This window comes from Prunus dulcis, chromosome 4 (genome assembly GCF_902201215.1).
Source record: "Prunus dulcis chromosome 4, ALMONDv2, whole genome shotgun sequence".
In the NCBI taxonomy this organism is placed as follows: domain Eukaryota; kingdom Viridiplantae; phylum Streptophyta; class Magnoliopsida; order Rosales; family Rosaceae; genus Prunus; species Prunus dulcis.
In genome coordinates, this window is record NC_047653.1 from 23,608,644 (window position 1) to 23,625,545 (window position 16,902).

General features: G+C 40.2%; 1 protein-coding gene across 2 annotated transcripts; it reads left to right on the forward strand.

Annotated features, from left to right (window-relative positions):
- The first annotated feature begins 5,238 nt into the window (after positions 1–5,238).
- On the forward strand, positions 5,239–15,166 carry LOC117625059 (probable LRR receptor-like serine/threonine-protein kinase At5g63710). 2 transcript variants are annotated; one of them, XR_004585407.1, is made up of 11 exons: positions 5,239–5,389; positions 5,692–5,824; positions 5,939–6,010; positions 6,356–6,499; positions 6,720–6,791; positions 6,927–6,992; positions 12,773–12,843; positions 12,931–13,074; positions 13,353–13,694; positions 14,064–14,203; positions 14,396–14,510. XR_004585407.1 is itself a non-coding variant. In XM_034356628.1 (10 exons), the coding sequence occupies exons 1-10, from the start codon at positions 5,281–5,283 to the stop codon at positions 14,821–14,823; spliced, it is 1,581 nt and encodes a 526-aa protein (XP_034212519.1). In that variant the 5' UTR covers positions 5,239–5,280; the 3' UTR covers positions 14,824–15,166. The 2 variants fall into 2 exon arrangements, 1 of the variants encoding a protein (XP_034212519.1); XM_034356628.1 differs by lacking the exon at positions 14,064–14,203 and having other exon boundaries at positions 14,396–15,166.
- The last annotated feature ends 1,736 nt before the right edge of the window (positions 15,167–16,902 follow it).

Here is a 16,902-nt window from a genome sequence, read left to right on the forward strand (position 1 = left end):
GGAAGTTATTTTATGTTGACTACAATGGGCATTCATCAAATTGTTTGAATTCTTAATCTGCATTGTTTAGAATATTATTTGACTTAAAGCGCTGTTGGTGGTTTTGTTTCGGATTATTTGTAGGCCGGAGGCCGTTTATGTGAACTGCATGTTATTACATTGTGCATGCTGCCAATTGTGGATATTAAATTGTGAATTTTTAACAAGTTGAAAATTTGGGAAATGTTCAATTTACAAGGGAAAATCTGTAAAAATTTCAGTAGAAAGTCTCGTGCCCTTATTCCTTTTTGGGGAAGGAGGCTATAGTTTCAGTGAGTGGGCCCGGCACCGGTGTGATGTCAGATTTTTCCACAAGATTCGTCAAGGGTTCCGAGGAATTTGGGGTGGGTCCTATCAATATATATAATAATAATAATATGATATCTGGCATTTCGAGTGGAGTAAATTTTTTTCCACAGTGTCAAATTGCCACATAAGCCATCAAATTCAAATTTAACATTTTGCATTTGATATCGCTCTTGGAGATGCTCTAAAGTAATTGAACGCTTGACATTTAGGAGGGAAGGAAGAAAAGAGTTTGGCGGGAGAAAATGAGGTAGAGGAAGGTGTGAGTTGAGTGTTCTTGCCTTTGAACTCGGACACGTGACCTTCCTTGTTTTTGAGTACTTATGATTTTATTTTTTATTTTTTTTTATTTTTTTGGTCTTTTGGTCAAATAATCGTTATTTGTAAATAACTAATGGTTGGGTTTAGCATCTGGGCAACATGACATCTAGTTTTTCCCATATGACGGTATCATAATGTGAGATTTTGTAAGTCTTATGATATATGTTTGCGATTATGCTTGTGAACTTATCACAATGTCAATTTCTTGAGCAGCAAAGCTGAAATCTGTGCATATACCTTCATTCTTCTATGCATCACATACCATGCCTTATTTTGCACTCACTTTGTGAATGCTTAGTTTTAAAAGAAAAAAGAATTGGAGAGATCAAATCAAATGTATCATATCAACCATCACCTAAATATAACAATCAATAACATCTTTTTTCCACTGTAACACCAAGGGCCTAGATGACAGTAAAACGCCTCAATAGTAACTAATCCAAGACATACATTTCATGTAAACACGTTTCTTTCACCTCCCACACAACAAATAATTCTCTTCGATAGTGGTTTCATCTTCTTGTTTGGGCTACTTCATGCTAGATGCACTCTCCCCTTTTATGGGTTCATAATCCCTGCACTCTCTGAGAGTCATAATCACCAGAAATTTCATTTATAAGGGTTCTGATACATACAAACTATAATCGAATCCAACATACAAATTAATGTTATTGATGAAAACCAAAGAAATGTGAAGAGAACTTACGGAGTGAAGCCGAACGTGAGCATGAACCAACCACAATCCTCGATATCCACAGGAAGAATAGTTGAATGTAAGGTCTTGATCATATGTCTTCCATCTTCTCGAACAAATATTTGAAACATGGTGATACAAATATGTTGAACCTTGTAAAATTCATAATTAGTGCCAGTCTTAACATGAAAGAAGTCTTGGTTCCCCAAATGAACAAAATAGTCACTCTCGAGACCATCAAATGGACATGTTGGAGATGCAATCTTCAAGCCATCCAATTTACAGCTTGACTAGTCCGTATGCAATACTACCGTCATCGCGTTTGTTCATCCTCAAGGAGAATGCTATAATCTCATCCACCTGAAATAGATCCAAGGCATATATAGTCTCGCCAACATCCACGGCCCTCTCGGAAAGGAGTACAAACACAAGTGTCAATTTCCACTCGATTCCAATTCTTTCCACCCACGTGAAAAGCAACAACATCAGAGTTTTCGTGTCCGTCAATCAGTGTATATAAAATAACTCCATAACAAACAACATAACCAGTTACCCACTTAGGATAAGGATAACGAATTGGAAACTTAGGCATTAGCTCCCAATTGTTCTCATCAAGATTGTATTTCTCAAAAGATGGAAGCAGATCTACTATGAAAGGCAATGCATCTTCAAGAAAATATAGGCTGCTATAATGCAGACACAACTGTTCCACTCAGCTTAAATTCTAAGGTAGGAGGTATAGAGGGATCTAATTTCCTAGTTGTTGTATCAAATGACCTAAAACAGAGTTTATCGCAACCATCCTCTATAAATACGTATAGTTGGGAGCGGTTGAAAATCCTTGCACCCGCATTAAAATGAGTGAACTTGACTACAGGTTCAAGTGCGGTTGGTCCGCACATATCATCAACTTCTCCCCCGTATTTGAATTTAACTTCATATAGGGCACCCGTATTTCCCTTACTGAAAATTATCATTAAAAACACAGATCGATGCTCCCCCTGATTTACTATCGTTGATGCCTCCCTCCCGTAGGCAATCTAGACATAAAAGAGATAAATACAGAACATGCCAAGTGAATTTTTCAAACAAATCGAAAAAGTCAAGAAAAAAACAATTTTACAAAGAAACAAAAATTAAGAAGATAAGATGAAATCCACTAGGCCATGTGCTGACCTTGGGTAAGGATGAACAGCCCCATATTTGTGATTGTGGGCCCTACTGGAGCGTAGTTGGTCAAGCTCCTTCGATATTGATTTCTTCAAATCGACCAGTTGGATTTGTTGCATGGAAAGCGAAGCTAAGGATTTCTTGATCTCTGGTATCTTGCCCACGAGCTCATCTTCACATGAAGCCATCGCCAAAGCATGGTCTTGACTAGAGGTGAGGTCAGCTTAAGGGAATTTAGGGTTTGGGGATTGGGAGAAAATTTCTCCACGAGAATATTCGGTTCGAAAGATTCCCCTTTCTTCTTCGCCACCTCTTTCTCCCTGCAAAAATAGAACCAATTAGAGGACCACACCCGGGGGGTGTTGGCCAAAGGGTAAATCAAATCCCTAATTGTGGTAGGTATCAAATCAAATCCTATTTTAATGAGGTAACTCCTCATTTAATTGGGAATTGTGGTACGAATCACATCAATTCTCAACCTAATTAGGTAACGTTCCATTTAATTGGGTAATTCCCAATTAAATTGAGTAACTCCCAATTAGGTTGATTAATTCCCAATTAGGTCAAATAATCCCCAAATGGAATGAATTATTTGACCTAGGGTCTGTTTTAATTAGGTTACCACAAATGCCCCCCAGCTTCTGCATGGCGCGTGGTGGCATGTAGGAGATGTAAATTATCCGTTGGGCTGTCTAGCTGTAACTGGGCTCCTGAGTAGAGGAGGTGTTTTGACTTGCCAATTTTATGAACACCCAATTGGAAAGGGTTTGAGCTTTCTTGTAGGTCAAGGAATTTTGCTCCTTTTAAATGTAGGGCTTCTCCAATTTATTCTCCACATCAGAAATCTACTCCTCCAAATTCGTTAGTGAGAGAGAGAAGACTTTGGAGAATTTCTATGAGCTTCTTGAGTCCTTGTCTTCACCGCACACCCAAGGTAATTTTATCTTGGGTTGTATATATATATTTTTTCCTTTTGTTCTGGCTTTCGACAGCTTGGACCATGCCTTCTAGTCGATGAGGGGAATTGCAAGGGGTCTGTGATCATAACTGGAAGCATGGCTGGAGACTTGGGTGGCTGGCAGGCTTGAGCCCGTATGCGTTGGGTTCGCATTGAAGGTCTGGAGGTGCTGGGCCAGGAGCTGGAACAAGGTGGCGCTAGGCTCTGCGTTGGAGCTGAGCGGAATTGGGCCAGCATGCAACGTGGGCTTGCGCTAGGCAAGCTAGCCATATGCGCTGGTGCTGGAGCATGAGGGCCAGGCGGAAGGAATAGGCCTCCTGCGCTGCCCAGGGCTAGGAGAGCTGGAATGGAGTCGGTGGGCCTGGCAGGATGCCCGATGGGCTAGAGGCTCGAGCTGGGCCGTGATAACTGCTGGGCTACACGCTGGAGCACTTGCTAGGCTGATCCCTTCGACTTGGGCTGATCCAAGCAGCTCAAATTTTTCCCCTTTTTTTAAAAAAAAAATTTTATGCCGCTGCTGCTGTTATTTTTATTTTTTATTTTTTATATTTTTTATAACTTGCAAATTTATCTTGTATTCTAACTTGTAGAATTCTTTTCTTTTTTGCAGCTACTCACTAACCAACCATGTCTTCCGGGGACGGTAGCAAGGCTCCAAGATCTCAGGCGCCTTTGTATTTGTGGGGAGGCTTCATAGTGCATAGCAAGAAGTTCGTGGCCAACTTGCATCGCGTCACAACTTATGCTCAATTCCAGAAGCGGCGGGCCGCTTATGCGTCTGCCATTCCAGATGACGTACAGGTCAAGCTATTGAAGTCTCAGACTGATAACGAGCCTTTGGTGGACGTGAGTGATCCTGATGCTAGGATCCTTACGTTCCTTCCTTTTTACTTCTCCTTGGGCTTCAAATTCCCGCTATCAAAGCTCTTCAAGGAGGTGTTCTGCGCCATGGGGTGTGCTCCGAGCCAGTGTACTCCCAACATTTATCGGGTGAACATGTGCTTCAAGAATCTGAACCGTTTCTTCATGTTGGAGCTGACGGTGCGAGAGTTCTTTTATTTTTTCGAAGTGAGGCACTTTGAGCGGTATGCCCAAGTTCGCATCTACAAGGCCATGCTGTTCAACGGTCTTAGTCAAGGAGATCACGCTTGGCATGACGACGTGTTGGAGGTCAGTCGATGGTGGGAGGGCGACATCGGTGACAGCCCACTTGTTCCCATCACCTACAATAGCAAACTTATGGACAAAAAATTCCAAGTCAGTATAACATAAAAGTTATAGAAAAAGATAAAATTCTCATAATCGTATTGTTACGTAATATTCCATGTCCAAAATCAAGTCAGTATTTGATCAGATGAGAGCTGGGATACATAATCCTAAAACATTGAGCTACTAGATTGCAGGGCTAGTACCAAAGGTAACAAATGCTTATGGTCCAGAAAAGGCCCCACAAGTTATGAGGGTAAGCAATGCCAACAGCATGAACAGAAGTAGTTGTTACAGGAATGAACCCAAAAACATGTGTATTTTCCCCAAAACATAATGCGCTGATTTTATATTTTATTAATTCTGTTGTGGATTTTACCCCAAAAACATGTTTATTTTCCCTCTCCTTCATTGTAATAGATGTATTAAGTTCCATCTGTACAATTATAAAAAAAAATTTCTTTGCTTTCCAGGCAGGAATCTCTTCTACTCTCAACTGAAAATGCTTTTTTTAAATTATTTATGCAGTCTTCCCATAAAGAGGCTAGAGGTGTCTGGGTGAATAATCGTCGGTAGTTCAGGAGGCATGTCTGGAGCATTTTCTAGCTGGCATCTTTTAAAGCCAATCATAAATTGGCTAATGTTACTCATTTTGCTAACAGTCAGTTTTGCATCTACAGATCCAGATGTTGAAGGTATGGTGATATCTAACTATTATTTGTTTTTAAGCAAGATTTATTTCTGGTTGTAAAATGAGGTTGGTTCTGAAATTATCAATGCGGATATGATTTAAGTGATACTTTTCTCACTACTTAGTTAAGAGCGTTGTCATATATTGTTCAATCTTGATAACTAGTCTAAGTGAATGACATATATGAGAAAGTCCAAGAATTTTTCATTTTTCATTTATCAGAATTGTAATATAAACAAAAGTTCTTTTCACCAGCCATTTATGGTTCTACATACAATTTCGTTCTTCACTTACGATAATGTGCAGGTGAAGCATTGATCGATTTGCTTAGGGCACTGAATGATTCCAGCGGCCGAATAACAGATTGGAATTATAATCTCGTTAGCCCCTGTTTTAGCTGGTCTCATGTCACTTGTAGAAATGGAAATGTCATATCCCTGTAAGTTAAACTAAATTTTATGATCATGAAAAATATATATTTTATTAATATCGCCATCTTTGAAAATCATTTATCATTGCAGTACATTTAGTTTGTGAATGTACTACTTTGCAGGAGCCTGGCATCAAATGGATTTTCTGGAACGCTTTCTCCTTCGATTACTAAACTGAAATTTTTGGCTAGCCTGTAAGTCAACTTCTTGATGCATTAGTATTCTGGGGCTGATGGTGTCAGAAAATGTAACATAACTATTTCCATTGGCTGAAACCTGATTTTGGATCACTAGTTTGTGCTCTGGTACCGAGAGAGAGAGAGAGAGAGAGAGAGAGAGAGAGAGAGAGAGAGAGAGAGAGGGAGAATTTAAGTTTCCCCTTTATCATTGTAACTTTACATACTGTCAACTGAGTCATAGAAAAAAGTGGAATATAATACCAATGCCTTCATTATTGTAGTTCTTGTTTGTTTAATTCTGAAGAATATATTTTTTTGCATCCAGTCATGAATTTTGATAAAATAACTTTGTTTATGCAGGGACTTCCAGGATAATAGTCTAACAGGCCTGTTACCCATTTATCTTGCCAACATGACACATCTACAGAATCTAAATCTTGCAAACAATAATTTCAGAGGTCCTATACCCAATACCTGGGGTCAACTGTCCAATTTAAAGCATTTGTAAGGCTGCATTTCCCTTCCTAAAAGATTCCAACTTTCTTATTCGTCTATATATGTAAAATGTTCTTGTATTTATTGGGGAATTGCCTTGATCTGTAGCAGTTACTTATCTGTTGTCTTATCTGAGTGTTCTACAACTGTTTGTATTGGAAAGTACTATCTTGTGAACACTTTCCTGGTCTCCAGAAAAGAAAAATTAATCATCTCACCTGTGCTTCAGGGTATTGAGGGGTAACCACATATCTGGACATATTCCGGATACACTTTCAAATATTAGCGGGTTGACTGAACTGTAAGCAATTCCTTTTTTTTTTCGCAATCCTTCTCTTTGACTTATTGCCTAAATATATATAATTGCATGCCCATCTGAGCTTGCACACTGTGTGAAATTCTTTACCATTTATAAATTCCTTTTTTTTTTGGGCAGGGATCTTTCATCGAATGAGTTAACCGGAAGAGTTCCAATGCAATTCTTTACAATTCCAAAATTCAAGTAAATCCCATTAAACTCTGATTCTCATTTCCTTTTATATTCCCTTGTATTGATGTATTGGCATCAGCAATAATTACGAATTCTTATTGTAAGAGAGTTAATGGGGATTACTTATATATATCCGTGTTTCTATAATATGGTTAGCCACACTAGTGGATAACCAGATTTTGCACGGCCAGTTTACCAACATGCACTGGCCGGGCGACCTTGGTTATCCGCAAGTACGGTTAACCCTGTTATAGAAAATTGGATATATATATATATCATACTCATATAATATATATTATTTTTAAATACATCCTTGTTTTGTGTTTGTCTGCATGCTAAAGGAGTTATGCGAAGGATGTCTTTGTTTAATTCCTTCACTGGAGAGATAGGTTTATGTGGCTAGAGCTAGGGGAAAAAGATGATTTTATAGGAGGGATACGGGTGGAATTAATAAAAAGAGTGGGAATTGATTCGGTTATGTTCTCTCGTTCCTGAGGGAATTGAAACCACCAGCTGCACTGAGCTGGGTTTTGAACCGTATGACCTTAATTTTTGTCAAAATCCTAACCAAACCAGCCGGTTCGGTCTGGTTCGGTCTGGTTCAGTCTGGTTTCGCCCAACCCTACTGTTGGTGTAGGACTGGGCTGACCAGCCCATTAAAAATCTAGAATTCTAACTAAGAGGTTTGAGAGAGTTCCAGCACTAAAGATGTATGATAATGTCTTTATCATGAAATGGTGCTATGGTCATTAAGAGACGAGTTTAGTTCTTCTTCTATTACAGTAAGTTCGAGGTATAGGATCTGACTTCTGGACTGCCACTTATAATAGTTTCATCAAGCACGAGTATCATTTTGGATGTATATAGAGAACATTCTCATTAGCTCAGTTTTTCAGTACAACAACACACTCTTGGTGTGAGAAGAATATAACCGTTATGCACAGTACCAGCTGGATGCATTTTATCAAAGCAATCTCAGCCATTCACTATCTAACCAATCAAGCTATGACACCTGGACTAAGTATAAAGAAATACAAATAAGCAGAAAACAGAACTCTTAATCCTGAAATCAACTCAAGCACTTATAATTCAACACTCCCCTTTAAGTCTTGAGGTGATTTCACTCCAAGCATGCCTCTGAGATAATTGAATCTGTCTTTGGCCAGAGATTTGGTAAAAATGTCAGCCAATTGTTCATTTGTGGGACAATATTCCAGATTGATTACTCCTTCTTGCAATGCATCCTTGATGAAGTGATACCTCCTGTCAATATGCTTTGTCTTCTGGTGGAATACAGGGTTTTTAGTGATTGCAATTGCTGAGATATTATCACAATGCAATGGAGTAGCTTCAGTTTGAAGCTCTCCAAAATCCTCTAGCACAAATCGAAGCCAAATAGCTTGAGTAGTAGCTTCAGCTGCACTGATGTACTCAGCTTCTGCAGTAGACAGTGCAACACAGTTCTGTTTCACTGAGGCCCAAGAAAATACCCCACTTCCAAAACTAAAAGCATACCCTGATGTGCTCTTGCAATCACCAACTGATCCTCCCCAATCACTGTCACAGTAGCCAATTAGAATTGAACTTTTGCCTTTCACATATTCAAGACCATAGTCCAGAGTTCCTTTGATGTATCTCAAAACTCTTTTAGCTGTTCCATAGTGTCTATTTGTAGGACAGTGCATGAATCTAGCTAGCAAACTTGAGGCATACATGATGTCTGGTCTTGTAGCAGTTAAGTACAGCAAGCTACCAACAATGCTTCTGTATTGTTCTTCATTTGCAGCTCCACTCCCATCATCCTTAGCTAGTTTCTCAGTGGCAACAAGAGGTGTTGTCACAGATTTGCACTCAGTCAAACCAAACTTGCTCAACAAGGTGCTAGCATATTTCTTTTGATGTAGAAATATACTAGACTCAGTCTGAACAACTCCCATGCCAAGGAAATGATGAAGTAAGCCCAAATCAGTCATCTCATACTTAGCCATCATGTCTTCTTTGAATTCAGCCAACAATGCTTGACTGCTCCCTGTGTACACAATGTCATCTACATAGATAGACACAATTAGAATCTCCTTATCTCCCCTCACTTTGGTATACAAGGTTGCTTCACTTAAGCTTTTCACAAAACCACATTGAGTGAAGTAGCTGTCTATCTCTCCATACCAAGCCCTTGGGGCTTGCTTCAGACCATAAAGAGCTTTATGCAGACGATAAACCTTGTCTTCTTTGCCTTTAATTACAAAACCTTCAGGCTGATTGACATAAACTTCCTCTTGCAGCACACCATTAAGGAAAGCAGATTTCACATCAAGCTGGAACAATTTCCAACCCTTTTTAGCAGCTAGAGCAATAAGTGTTCTAATGGTGTCCAATCTGGCTACAGGTGCATAAGTCTCATTATAATCCAGTCCAGGCTTCTGAGCATACCCCTTAGCCACTAATCTTGCTTTATTCTTTTGCACAGAGCCATCCAAATTCAGCTTTGTCTTGTACACCCACTTAACTCCAATCACTGGTTTTTCAGTTGGTCTATCTACCAATTCCCATGTTTCATTCTTTTCAATCATCTGCAGTTCATCTTCCATAGCCTTAAGCCAAGATTCATCCTGAGCAGCATCAGCATATTTTTCTGGTTCCATGATACACAAGTTACACTGAGCTAGAACATCATCTAGCCTTCTCCATTTTAGAGGGGTGTGATCATAAGCTTGAGTTCTCCTTTCTTCACTGCTTATATCACCTGGAGTTGATGAAGTGCTCTCTTGCATATCCAAAGTTTGAGGTGTACCAGTAGAGTTCTCATTAGAACTGTCAGATTTCAAATCCAAGTCTACTTGGTTTTCAATTGAGTATGTTGTCATAACTGAACCATTTTTGTCTGTCCAATGCCAAGCATTTTCTTCATCAAATGTCACATCCCTTGACAGTAAAAGCTTGTTAGAAACAGGATCAAAAACTCTATATCCTTTTTCACAAGTTGCATATCCCACAAACACTCCCTTTGTACTCTTAGGTTCCAGCTTGTGTCTCAATTCAGTTGGCACATGAACATAACACAGAGAACCAAACACTTTCAGATGTGCAATTCCAGGCTTCCTTCCACTATATGCTTCGAATGGAGTAATGTTGTTGAGAGCTTTGGTAGGACATCTGTTCAGCAAATAGACAGCAGTATGCACAGCTTCTGTCCATAGGAAATAAGGCATTCCCTTCTCATGTAACATTGATTTTGCCATCTCAATGACAGTTCTATTCTTCCTCTCAACTACTCCATTCTGTTGAGGAGTATAGGCCATTGTAAGCTGCCTTTGAATGCCATTAGCTTCACAGAACTCCAAAAAATCAGTAGACAAACTCTCCACCCCTGTCACTTCTTATGCATTGCACCTTGTGTCCAGTTTGTAATTCAGTCATGGACTTGAACTTCTTGAAACAATAGAAGGCTTCTGACTTGTTTCTCAAGAAGTATACCCAAATCATTCTTGTGAAATCATCTATAATCAGCATGAAATATCTGTTCCTTGCAACAGACTCATTTCTCATGGGACCACAGAGATCCACATGTACTAGCTCTAGTACTTTGCTTGCTCTTTGAGCTTGATCTTTTGGAAAAACATTTCTGTGCTGTTTTCCAAATTGGCACCCTTCACACACACCACTTTGTTCTTCCAATTGTGGTAAACCATGTACCATTTCTTTATCCCTTAGCTGCTTCAATCCTCCAAAATTCAGATGACCAAGTCTCTTGTGCCAAATCCATGGGGATTGAAGAAAACTAGTCTTCATTAGTAACTGTTTTTCAGCTAGAAAAGAGACAGGATAGCATCTGTTACTCTTCATTTGCACCTTTATGATGAGATAATCCATGGATGGGCTATCAAATACCCTGCACATCCCTTCTCCAAACACCAGACAGTACCCATGTTCATCCATCTGCCCAACACTTAGCAGATTTTCTTTCAATCCTGGCAGGTACATTACTTCTCTGATGTATTTCCTGCCCTTTGCTGTATCAATACTCAGTGAACCAATACCAGCTACACTCACTAGTGCACCAGTTGGCATTTGTACTCTCCCAGCTACATTAGTTCTCACATCAACCAGTAATTCTAAATTTCCTGTCATATGATTGCTGCAGCCACTATCAATATACCATTCATTGGTTTTGATCTCAGTGGTTGAGCAATTTGCATAAAACAGGTTTCCTGTAACCTCCATTTGATTTACACAATTAGCCTTCTGCACATTTTTGCTCACTGTACAGTCTCTAGCAAGATGTCCAAATCTGTCACAGTTATAGCATTTTGGTTTTCCCTTATACCTGCACTCACCAAAGTGATGCTTTGAACACACCTTGCATTGAGGCTTTGTGTTTTCCTGATTTGAGAACTGAGTTGAAGTGTGGTTCTGTGCAGAATAATTATTCTGCTGTGACTTGTCTTTTGCCTCCCATGACTTCCCTTTAGAATTCCAGCTTTTCTGTGACTTAGATGAACCAGATTGAGAAGTGTTTTTATTCTGACCCTTTGCATTCACAGTGAATGAGGCAAATGCCTTCTCAGCTGTATCAACACTATGCATTTCAAGCCTTTGCTCCTGACTCTTCAAAATTGCAATTACTTCCTGCAAATCCACAGTTTCTAGTGTCTTTGTGTTTTCAATCACAATGCATATAGGGTCATACTTCTTACTTAGACTAATTAACACCTTCTGAACCTCTGCCTCTCGTTTGTCAGAACTTCACCAAATGTTTTCATTTGGTTAATCAATTCAGTTAGTCTAGTAAGATATTCAGATAAGGTTTCACTATCACGCATCCTAGTGTATTCAAATTCACGTCTAAGATTTTGAAGCTTTACCGATCTAACATGCTCTCCACCATGATATTCTGAGTATAGCAAATTCCAAGCCATCTTTGCAGAGTCAGCATTTGCAATTCTGGGAAAAATCTGATCAGAAACAACATTTTGAATGATACCTAAAGCCTTCGCATCCTTCATGAGAATAGCAGCTGTTTTCTCATCAATTTCTTCTTCTGAACCATCCTCAGATTCCTTCTTCGTTTGTGAATCTGGGATTAAAAAACCCTTCTCTACCAAACCCCATAAACCATATGATATGAATATGGTTACCATCTTAATCCTCCAAAATTCATAGTTCTCACCTGAGAAAATGGGGATTCTAGCCTCTGAACTTCCAGATCCAGCCATTACGAATTTCAGATTCACCTAAAACAAGATGTTTTCAAATTCGACCCTTGATCGAGCTCAGTCAGCTTCGTGAGCTTAGAATGAGCTCACCTCGATCGATTTTCTTCACAGAACAACGCCCAGCTTTTGGATAATCAAACCAGGCTCTGAGGCCATGTTAGAGTTTTAGGATCTGTGTATGAGATTTTGTGAGAAGAGAGAAGAGAATGTAAGAAAACTTGACGAAATCCAAGACTGCTCTGCTATATGTCTAGCAGAGAGAACATTCTCATTAGCTCAGTTTTTCAGTACAACAACACACTCTTGGTGCGAGAAGAATATAACCGTTATGCACAATACCAGCTGGATGCATTTTATCAAAGCAATCTCAGCCATTCACTATCTAACCAACCAAGCTATGACACCTGGACTAAGTATAAAGAAATACAAATAAGCAGAAAACAGAACTCTTAATCCTGAAATCAACTCAAGCACTTATAATTCAACATGCATTCTATAATTTGCAACTTACTGTATACTTGTCCAGTAGTTATATTATATATCCTTAATGGTGTGCTATTAATTGTTTTATCCTTACAGTTTTACAGGAGCACGTCTTGCTTGTGGTTCTAGCTTGAAGCAGCCTTGTGCTTCTGGCTCTGTTCTCCGAGGTTTATTCTTTGTACAACTCTACTATTTCAGTTTACCAACTATGTTTGAATTACCTAGGAATAACCTATGATTTTAAAATTTGGCAGTTTCAACCAAGAAATCAAAACTTGGAACGGTTATAACTTCGGCAAGTTGTGGTGTAACAGTAATTCTTTTGATTGGGGCTCTTTTCGCTTATCGATATTATCGCATGCACAAACTAACACATGATGTCTTTGTTGATGTTACAGGTAAATTTTCCTTACCTTTTACTTTTGAGATCACTTTCAGTTTGTACTAAGCATCGTTATGAAAATTTAAATTTGAAATCATCTCAACCTAGTTAAGTTAGAATCGATCCCCACCCTTTGTAAGTCAGATGTGTAAATAATCACTTACCAAGTTTGATTTATGTATTCGTTTAATCTGTATTCAAAAGTCCAAATGCCTAAAGTCGCATCACGAGCTACACAATCTTGTCAAACTAACATCTACTCCACCCCCTTTTCTTATTTTAATGTAATTTTAGGTGAAGATGAGTGCAAAATTTCCTTTGGCCAGTTAAGAAGATTTTCTTGGCGTGAAATTCAGCTTGCTACAGATAACTTCGATGAAAGCAACATAATTGGACAAGGGGGCTTTGGAAGAGTTTACAAAGGTGTCCTCTCAGACAATGTAAAGGTTGCAGTGAAACGCCTTACAGATTATAACAGTCCTGGTGGAGAGGCTGCATTCTTGAGAGAAGTACAACTCATTAGCGTTGCAGTTCACAAGAATCTTTTACGGTTGATTGGATTTTGTACAACTTCATCCGAGAGAATCCTTGTTTATCCATTCATGAAAAATCTTAGTGTTGCGTATCGCTTGAGAGGTATGTCCTAAAAGAGCATTGCTTGAGTTTACTTTTCTATTTCTCCTCTGCATTTTTCAGTGTGAGTGGCTCTGAACACAAGCATGTTTTACAACCATGGTTTGAACTTCTTTTTGTGCTTGGTAAGTGATTAGAAGCCCTAATTCAGTGTTCAGTCCCAAAAGAAAGAAGAAAAAATCATTGCTTGTTGCCATGTTCTGTTCCATTTGAGAGCCTGTAATTTTACTTCTGTTTTCGTGGTTTAATTTAGCAATAGAATTCTGCAACATATTATGACATGAGGTACCATCCTTGAAATTTTTTCTGAGATGCTCCCTAATCCTTACTTCCTTTGTTGTTTTTCTTGGTAATTTTACTTACACCCATTAGGTATCGTACGGTCAACCTCACCTTCCAGCCCATACTTATGGAGGAGGTCTTTCATCGCACGTATTGATATATAACCACCATTTTGTGATTCAAATTCCCAAATACAAATTTCTATTTTCTTCAACCAACTCAATATTCAAGTAAGGACATCCTGAACACCCCCCTCCCTACTTCTTAAGGGGGGAGATAGGATTTACATCATTTGTATTTTATGCTTGTTCATTTGAAGGTTAATCATCACTTAATTCTTTGGAATGGCATATCACGATTCTCATATATCTACTGTTCAATATTTTTAATTCATAACATATTCTTCCTGATATATGTGTTAGATTTAAAACCTGGTGAGAAAGGCTTGGACTGGTCAACAAGGAAACGCATCGCTTTTGGTGCAGCCCATGGCTTAGAGTATTTACATGAGCATTGTAATCCTAAGATTATACACCGTGACTTAAAGGCTGCAAACATTCTTCTAGATGATAATTTTGAGCCCGTTCTTGGAGATTTTGGGCTAGCAAAGCTGGTTGATACAAAATCAACTCACGTTACCACTCAAGTGCGTGGTACCATGGGTCATATTGCCCCAGAATATTTGTCCACTGGAAAATCGTCAGAAAAGACTGATGTTTTTGGATATGGTATCACACTTCTCGAACTTGTCACTGGTCAGCGTGCTATAGATTTTGCTCGGCTTGAAGAAGAGGAGGATGTTCTTCTGCTTGATCATGTAAGATTTATAGTCTCCTATATGACTTCCTGAACTCTTTGGACATATCTGTACTTGATGGGATTCTTGTCCGTTAAAATGGCACCTCTCCTTTATGGCAGCTTTTATCTTTTTATCTTCTATCAGTTAGTTTGTCAAGTTTTTTGCATTTCTGCTTTTTTCTCCCAGATAATCGATATGCATAATTGATGAGCGAGTACATAATTAGTTCATTTCTCAAGTTTTCTCTGCCTTTCTCTGAAGATTTATATAATCCTTCATGGGATTGTTAGAAAAGGATGTCTACCCCTTTTAGTTGGTGAGCATGCCACTATTCAATTTTACGAACTAGTAGTAGAAATTATGGGTCAATGGAACCTTTTCTCTAGGCTAGGGATAATACCATGAGGGGGAAGTCACAAGACCACAAATTGGCAGGATTGAATGGAGATGATAGAAAGAAGATTGTCAGGCATGGCATGCTCAAGAAACTTAACTGCAATATATTTATGCTCCATTGATCATCATGAGTGTGGGAACCTAATTAAATCAAAACCCTAGGTCAATTAATTAGGCCAATCAATTTGGGAATTATTTGACCTAATTAGGAGTTACCTAACCTAATTGGGAATTACCTAATCAAATTGGGGGTTACTTGATCCCCAATTTAATTAGGGATTTGGTTAAATCCATAATCTCTAAATGCACCAACCCCACCAACCTCTCCAAGGCCACTATAAATACCTGGTTACGCACAAGGATGAGGTACGTCTAAATTCCTACTAAAACTCTGCAGAAATTATTTCTCAAAAACTCTAACCACCTCCTCTCTTTCTCTCTCTCACACAAGGCTCCGGCCACCACACACGGCTCCAGCCACCCGGTTTTCCTTGAATTACCCTACCTAACTTAGGCATCGGAGGGCCTTTGGCCAACACCCCCCGGGTGTGGTCCTTTTACTCCGATCTGTTTTGCAGGGAGAAAGAGAGGCGGAGAAGACGAAGGAATCTTGGGCGAATATTCTCGTGGGGAAATTTGCTCCCACAAATTGGTGCTTTCATTGAGAGCGCGAGATATATTCAAAGCGTGCTCCAAAATCCATCTTTCACACATTTTTTTAAACAACCATGGTTGATACAAGACGTACGAAGAGTAACGCCACCACGATGGGCCCATCTCATGGTTTCGTGGTGGAAACCTCAATGCAACCGCACGGAATCGTGGCTGCCAACGCCTTGCAGTCATCCTCTAGTGCTTTGCAGCCGCCTTCAGCTGCCGGAATTGCAGAACAGCCGCCACATGACCCTGGGACCTCCACAGCCTTGCAGTTGCCAGCGCCGATCACCGGAGCTGCTCTGCCTCGCTGTCCTACCATCGGAGCACAGCAGCAGCCATCCCACTCAACTACTGGATTTGTTGCGCAGCCCCATGGCTACTCCGACGGCGTCCCAGTCTTGGAGCAGATCCATTCTCTCCCTCCTCTGCGGTCACACTTGGCATATGCACCTGTGTATGCCTCTAATGGAGCCCTAGCCCATATGCCGTTGGGCCCGATGCACAACACTCTACTTGACCCGCGCAGTCAGGTGGACCTTAACTCACGGGTCGATCAACTCACACAGAAGGTCGATGATCAGAACAACCTGATCGGCCAGCTACTCAGGCAGATCAACTTGAATCAAGGCCCAAACCTTGGACCCAGTGACGAGGAGAGAAGGGCACACCAGCACGCCGGCGAGCAGTTCGAGAGGTCCCAGGCTGGTCAGACAAGAGCAAACCGGCAGAGGAGAGATCGAGATCGAGCAGATGAGATGCAGACAGCCGCGAGCCGTACTCTGAGCCGTTCGGGGCTCGGACCAAGGACCAATGTGCTCGAGAGGCTAGGCCCACAGTCTAATGTCCACGCCCGCTTGGGCCCACAAAGAGCTCAAGTTCGTGAGCAGTCACGTGACGAGCGCAACGACCGACGCCCACTAACCCTCTCGAGGGCCAACACGTGGCGGCAAGCTGTAGAAGAATCCTCACAAGCCCAATCTCCTAATCTGCCCCACGGGCAGGGCACCCAAGGGGATCGACCCTTGGGAACCGAGGAAGGAGTTAGCAGTCACGCTCGAGACACCAAAGACGTCGACC